A 6,656-nucleotide genomic window follows, 5' to 3' on the forward strand; every position below is an offset into this window, starting at 1 on the left:
GCACATAAAGTTCAACAACATATAAAACTAAATACACAGTCTAGGAATATATATATATGTGTGTATGTGTGTGTGTAATAAAACTATACATAAAAGCAAGAAAATAATGAACAAAATTAAGCATGGTAGTTACTCTTTGAAGATGAGAGAGGAATTATATTAGGAGGAGCATGTACCATTAAGTGTTCACAGAGGATTTTAAAGCTATAAAGGCAATCCTGTGTTTGCTAAGATGAGTGAAAAAAATACAGAGGCGGTTTTATTTATTTTTTAACACTAATATAAACATTACATATCCTTGTGTCTGAAAAATTATATACATTTTTAAATTTCTGTGCACACTCATCAAAACTATCTGGAAAACATATTTATATGTGAACAAAAATTAGGAGATATAGAAATACACTTTATATTAAGGCAATGAAATTGGGGTAATATTTTCCACATGTTAACATTTTATTTAATATCTTTTACAACAAGCATTTTTTTAAAAAGCATTTTCAACTACTATGGCAAATACCCACCTGATCACTAAGCAAAAGCTTATTTCCTCCTTGATACAAAGTATCACAAAGCATGTCCACATCCTTATTCCGTTTGGACAGAAAGAAAGAATGTTCTTGAGCAGATACTGCCAACTGATCTTGTACTAAAGAAACATTCTGTTTCAATTTCTCAGCCACTTCCTCAAGGTTTCCATGGGTTAGAAACAATTCTTTTTTCTTATTCTCTCCCTCTAAAAGTTGGTAAAGCCTAAAATGTAAAAATTAAAATTACAGGGAAAAATTACCAAGTCAGCATCATTTTCAAAATTACAATCCACTGTATTGGGGCATTTGTGGGGACAGCTAAGTAACAACTTATAAAAATATTGGCCGGGTACGGTAGCTCACGCCTGTAATCCTAGCACTTTGGGAGGCCAAGGCGGGCAGATTGCCCGAGCTCAGGAGTTCGAGACCAGCCTGGGCAACACGGTGAAACCCCATCTCCACTAAAATACAAAAAAAAAGTTGGCCGGGCATGGCGGCATGCACCTATTGTCCCAGCTACTCGGGTGGCTGAGGCAGGAGGATTCCTCGAACCCGGGAGGCAGAGGTTGCAGTGAACCAAGATTGCGCCACTGCACTCCAGCCTGGGCGACAGAGTGAGACTCTGTCTCCAAAAAATAATAATAATATTCTAACTACTACATTAGATAAACAGTCTATTACTGAATTCCCAGTTTCCCCACCACCCAAGTTTTAGATATAAAATTCTTCTGAACTTTAACTGCCACTAACGTACTTCAAAGTGCACTTCAGAGATAACCTCCAAAGAAAACACTTGTCTCATAGAATATAACTATGATGTAGTAGAAACAACAACAGGCTATGGCTCATGCCTGTAATCCCAGCATTGTGGGAGGGTTACTTGAGCCCAGGAGTTCAAGACCAGACTTGGCAACATATTGAAGCCCCACCTCTACAATTTTTTTTTTTTTAATTAGCCAGGCACGGTGGCACGTGCCTGTAGTCCTAACTACTCAGGAAGTTGAGGCAGGAGGATCACTTGAGCCCAGGAGCTGGAGGTTGCAGTGAGCTATCATCACACCACTGCACTCCCACCCAGGCAAGAGAGTGAGACCTTGTCTCAAAAGGAAAGAAAGGGAAGGGAAGGAAGGGAAAGAAGAGAGAAAGAGAGAGAAAGAGAGAGAAAGGGAGAGGAAGGGAAAGGAAGGAAAGGAAGGAGGGAAGGAAGGAAAAAACAAGAAAGCAAGCAAGCAAGCAATGAATTTGAAACAGAAGACCTAGGTCTAGGTCTGAGTTTTCTGTTATGTGAAACCTAGGGCAAATCAATCTCTGAGACTTACTTCCACATCTTAACTACTACACATCTTAACCTACCTATACTACAGGATTGTAGTGGGATTAAAAGAGAAAAACTAAACTTGTAAACAATGTAAAATATAAAAATATATGTAAAATTTAAACAATGTAAAATGTAAATAGTTACATAAATAGCTATAATAGTAAACTTTTGCTCAGAATTTTTTAAATAGTTATTTTATCAAGTTGTAACAGACTTCCTAAAACTGGTTCAATCCCAAAGCTGCCAATTACAGTCTTACAGATGTAACTACACAATTCCAGGGGTATCATTCACATAGATCATTATGTCAATGGTACCCCCTGAAATTGTGCAATGAGGCAACCCTATCCAGGCCCCTCATTTTATTAATAAGAAAACAAAAAGATTAGATGCTTTTACCCTAGTCCTGGAGAAAAATGAGGAGTGGGAGCCAGATTTTATAGGTCTTAGGACTACTTTAGCCCTCCAATTTTCAGTATCACTCTGCCATCAATTGCTCAGATATCCAGATGAAGCTTGGGAGCTAGCATTCATTCTCAATGATTCTCCTGACTACACACAGAAATGAAGTCTTCTCCCCTCTCTACTGCTACCTTCTCCAAATGCAGTCAATCCCCTGCCCAGCAACACCTACTATGCTGAGCTGTATTCAAACTTCCTGCCCAAAATCTAAAATAAGGTATATAAATAATGATGCCTAAAGGGGAATAAGCCCATTCATTCCTCCAACTCATCCACTTAAGCTATAAAGTAGCTATTTTCAGATCTAACATAAATGGAAAAGGCAGCAAAAAAATTAAAAATGAAAAAAAAAGCATATGAAAATGGAAAAAAAATAGGCCAAAAGTGAAATGCAAAGAATTGTTAAAAACTTCCAAAATTTTAGCTCAAACTCTCTCTAGTATTTTGCAAAAACAAAAGGAAATATTGACTAAAGAAACAATGAAGCATATGTACCTATGAGTAGAATAATCCTTAGTATCAATGGTATTCCTTGGATTTATCTGCTGAGAAACTGATGGATCTGTTAACATTTCTAATTGCTTGTAGAGCATCATGTTACTTTGACTGAGTTCTTGAACCAAATTTTCAAGTTGACGATATATGTCCCGATGCTTTCTTAATTCAATTTCATATGATAACTGTAGAAGTTCAAATGATGCCTTTTGTTTTATTAATTGATTTAAAACTAACTCTTGTCTTGCTGTATAATAATCTTGTTTAGCAATCTGCAGATCAAAATCTCCCTTTACCACTGGCATATTCAATAACTGGGCATTCTCTCTTACCACAGCAGGTAAACTTCTGTCTTTTATTTGAGTGATCTGTTTTTCAAGTTTCATAATCTCACTGGTCAAGCTAGAAATTTTAGCATCCAAATTTTCTTTGTCCACAGCCTATACAAAGAAAAGCAATTACATTTCAAACTGCATGCCTAAATTTGAAATCATCATAAGATTATTTTCACTTTCCACTTTAGGTGACCAGATAATAAGCTCAATGAATGAAAACTAATTTAATATTCATATAAACAAAAATTACAGTTTAAAAGGGAAAAATGTGAACTAAGTTAAGGGTATGAATTACTAAATTTTACTGCTATTACTACCATATATATAGTAATGGCTACCAAAATAGAGATCTTATTATACTTCTTTTAATCAGAATCATTATTAATAGCACACTATTCAGTGAATCCCAGTGTATGCTACTAGTTTTTCTTAAGTTAAAATTACCTCAATAGGTCCTAGTCGGCCAGTTGATTTTAGTACTTCTACATAATTATTGGATTTCCTATATCATTCAAATTTTTTGTCAGCTATAGAAACTAACTTGGTGCTGATATTCAGATTCAGAAAAGTTACATTTTTACTCAAGTATCTAGCAGTTATATTACCAAGAAAACAAGCTCTCCAAGAGTGCAGAGAGACATCTGCAATACATCTATCCATATATTCTCAAAAAGAAATCAGTTTCAGTCTACTGAACCTGGACCTCTGACTTCATTAGCACTATGCTCTGGTTGGAGCAAACGAGGCAGAATACCCATAATAAAGCAATTAGTTTCTAGCCACATCTTAAAAAGAAAATCTCAGTCCAGTCTGTATCTGCATTACACAAATTTAAAATTCAGAATGCAAATTAAAGCACTTTTGTTTAAAATAAACTAGATAATGTGGTTGAGATTATAATTACTATTGCTGCCCTCCATTAACATATGGATCTATTTGTATGAAACATTGACACAGATCACAAATAAGCACTGAACAAAACGAAAATAAAATGTAATCTCTTATTAGATGCACCATTCTAAAGTACTTTAACAGCAATATTATATCCTCTATTCCTAACAATAATTACAATGTGAATCCAATCTCATTTCTTATGCTTACCTTGCTGGTTAGGCTATGAAGACTCTCCTCTGCCCATTTTATACTTGACTTCATGCTCGAATTACTTGCTTTCAAGTGAATTAACTGATGTTGAGCACAAATGTATGCGAGCTGCAGTCTAGCCATCTCTAGTCTTCTCTCCTCAAGGATTTCTTGATTATCACAAATAGATGGTGTCTGTATATCTAAAAGTTGAAAATTGTCTTCATTTGAACTTTCAACTACTTCATGTATACCCTGAAAGAACTGTTTTTTGGTATACAAAGTTAATGCTGCTGTGCTTTGCTCTTCCTGACTTAGGTATTTTTCCAAGGAAAACTGCGATAAAAATACCAGTGGATTTGTCCCTTGATCTAAATTAGAATGTCTGAAGAACATCATCAATTGTGTAACTTCATCAGTAAGAGCCTGAAGTTCATTACTGATCTTAGTGATCATTGCATTTAGAATTCCTTGACTCTGCTTCAGCTTTTTAGTGGCTTCTTCTTCTTTAGCATTTAACCTCAGAGATTTGTGGCTAGTTACTGAAGCCATCAATTGACATTTATTACGTCGCTGAATTTTTAGGTTCTTTAATTTCAGTAGAGTTTGAACCTCATCCTCTAATTTCTCCAGCTCTTTATCATCCAGTCTAGGTGTCTTCAAATCAGAAGTTTTACACGTTTTAAGAGCTTCATCCAACGCCGCCCCTTCTAGGATAGGCTTGCCTGATTTCTGAAGAATGCTAAAAGCTTCCAATTCTCTTTCAGACAACACGTTCTGTTCATTCACATTCCCACAAAACCACTTCAGAAACGATTCATTTTCAGCGCCCTCAAACAACCAGTCAAAGTCTTCTCCATTAAGATTATCAGCTTTGGGATAACCAATTTTTTTTAATGTTTCCACAAACTCATTTCCACAACTCATGGTTTAACTACCCCAATTTTGTATGGGTTTACGGTGTTGATTTTTAGAAAATAAATCCAAGCAGAAAAAAAGCTACGTTTTATACCAAGTCCACAGAGAAGGAAAAATATATTTTTAGAATCTATAATGATTCCTCCTGGGGGGAAGAAAACAAGTATTAGACCACAAATATGACGACAGCATTTTTAAAAAGAAGACACAGATAAATATCACATGATATCCAAGAGCGGGATAACTGACAGGTAGTCGTAGCTGCAATGTTTGATGATGATAAAGAGAAACAGAAACAATTAGGCTAGTTCTCAGAAAACCGCAACAGTAACGAAAATTAATTAACAAGAAAGTGGGTCTATTTGGATCCATTTTATCTTTTTTCCAAAGATAAAATGGTTTAAAATGCATTACACTTTATAGAGCAACATTTGTTTTTAATTCAAAATAAATGGATCCAAACAAACCCAAGCCACCAGGAGGCTAGGCAGCCTCTCTTCCCTGCCCTCCGTACGTAAGAAAACGCAAATAAGTATGGCACATCTTCCGAAGATCAACTAAATATTTACCTCAAGGACTCGTCGGGCAAGGCTCCACCTCCAGAGTCCACCACCGCGACGCGGAGAACAGCAGGCGCAGCAGGGCAACGCGCGGCCACAATTAAGGGTGCGTCGGACCGGCCTTCAGCCAGCGCTGAGGCAGCCCCGACGCCCGGGCCGCGCGAACCCCAGAGGCGGCGGCAGGCCCCAGGGATCCGCGGCCCCAAGACCGCGATACACCTGACGCGCCAGCGGCAAAACCTTCCTTCCGAGGGTCACCCAGCTGTGACACCTAAGCACGCTAACAAAACAAACGCACAAGCCCACCGAATCGCCGTCGACACCGGGCTGCAGAAGCCGGGGGTGACAGGCCCCGCGCAGCCTCCGCCTCAGCTCCTCGCCCAGCGGACCGGGCCGTGATCCCCGGGCAGCTGCTGCTGCAGCACCTGGAAGGAGCCCCCAGGAGCGCAGGAAAAAAAGAGGCAGCTGGGTGCAGACGGGGATCGCGGCCACTCCTCCAGCCCCACACCCCGGCGCCCAGAACCGAGGCCCGCGTCAGTCACCTCAGGAAGCTCCGCTCGCTTCTCACAGGAGCCCGCCGCCACCGCCCTCCGTGCCCCGCGCGCCTCGCACTGCCTGACGGGAGCGCCTGGACGCGCGCACGCGCACAAGGCGGCGGCGTGGTCGTGGGGATGACTGTTTGCGCAGGCGTAGTGTCAAAAGAGGCGGAGTCGGCGAGGCTGGACGATGGGGTGGAGCTGAGCAGGCGGCGCTCCGCCCCCGGCCGCTGCGAGCATCCTGCCTCCTGGGCGGGGCGCAAGGCAGAGAGAGGCGGGGTCTGGGCCGGGCAGGGCGGGGCCTGGGCAGGGGGCGGAGCCTGGGCAAGGAATGGGGTGCACAGGGGTGCAGAGGGGTGCGGTGGGGCGCCCTCTGGGTAGCTGAAGCTGCGGGCCTGCTCTCAACGGAGCCGTCAGTT

General features: G+C 40.6%; 1 protein-coding gene across 3 annotated transcripts in view; it reads right to left on the minus strand.

The window, feature by feature from the left end:
* The window catches only part of LOC129035766 (HAUS augmin-like complex subunit 3), a 169,224-nt gene extending 162,749 nt beyond the window's left edge, over positions 1-6,475 (minus strand). Inside the window, exons 1-4 of one of the 3 annotated variants that reach the window (XM_063664416.1) lie at positions 5,711-6,475; positions 4,242-5,286; positions 2,806-3,245; positions 525-753 (exon numbers count right to left, since the gene is read on the minus strand). In XM_063664416.1, coding sequence (XP_063520486.1) covers positions 525-753; positions 2,806-3,245; positions 4,242-5,150 — 1,578 coding nt within the window. In that variant the 5' untranslated portion in view covers positions 5,151-5,286; positions 5,711-6,475. The remainder of the gene's footprint in view (positions 1-524; positions 754-2,805; positions 3,246-4,241; positions 5,287-5,710) is intronic. The other 2 variants (XM_054486568.2, XM_054486565.2) reach the window with 2 other exon arrangements.
* Positions 6,476-6,656: the final 181 nt, after the last annotated feature.

This window comes from Pongo pygmaeus, chromosome 3 (genome assembly GCF_028885625.2).
Source record: "Pongo pygmaeus isolate AG05252 chromosome 3, NHGRI_mPonPyg2-v2.0_pri, whole genome shotgun sequence".
In the NCBI taxonomy this organism is placed as follows: domain Eukaryota; kingdom Metazoa; phylum Chordata; class Mammalia; order Primates; family Hominidae; genus Pongo; species Pongo pygmaeus.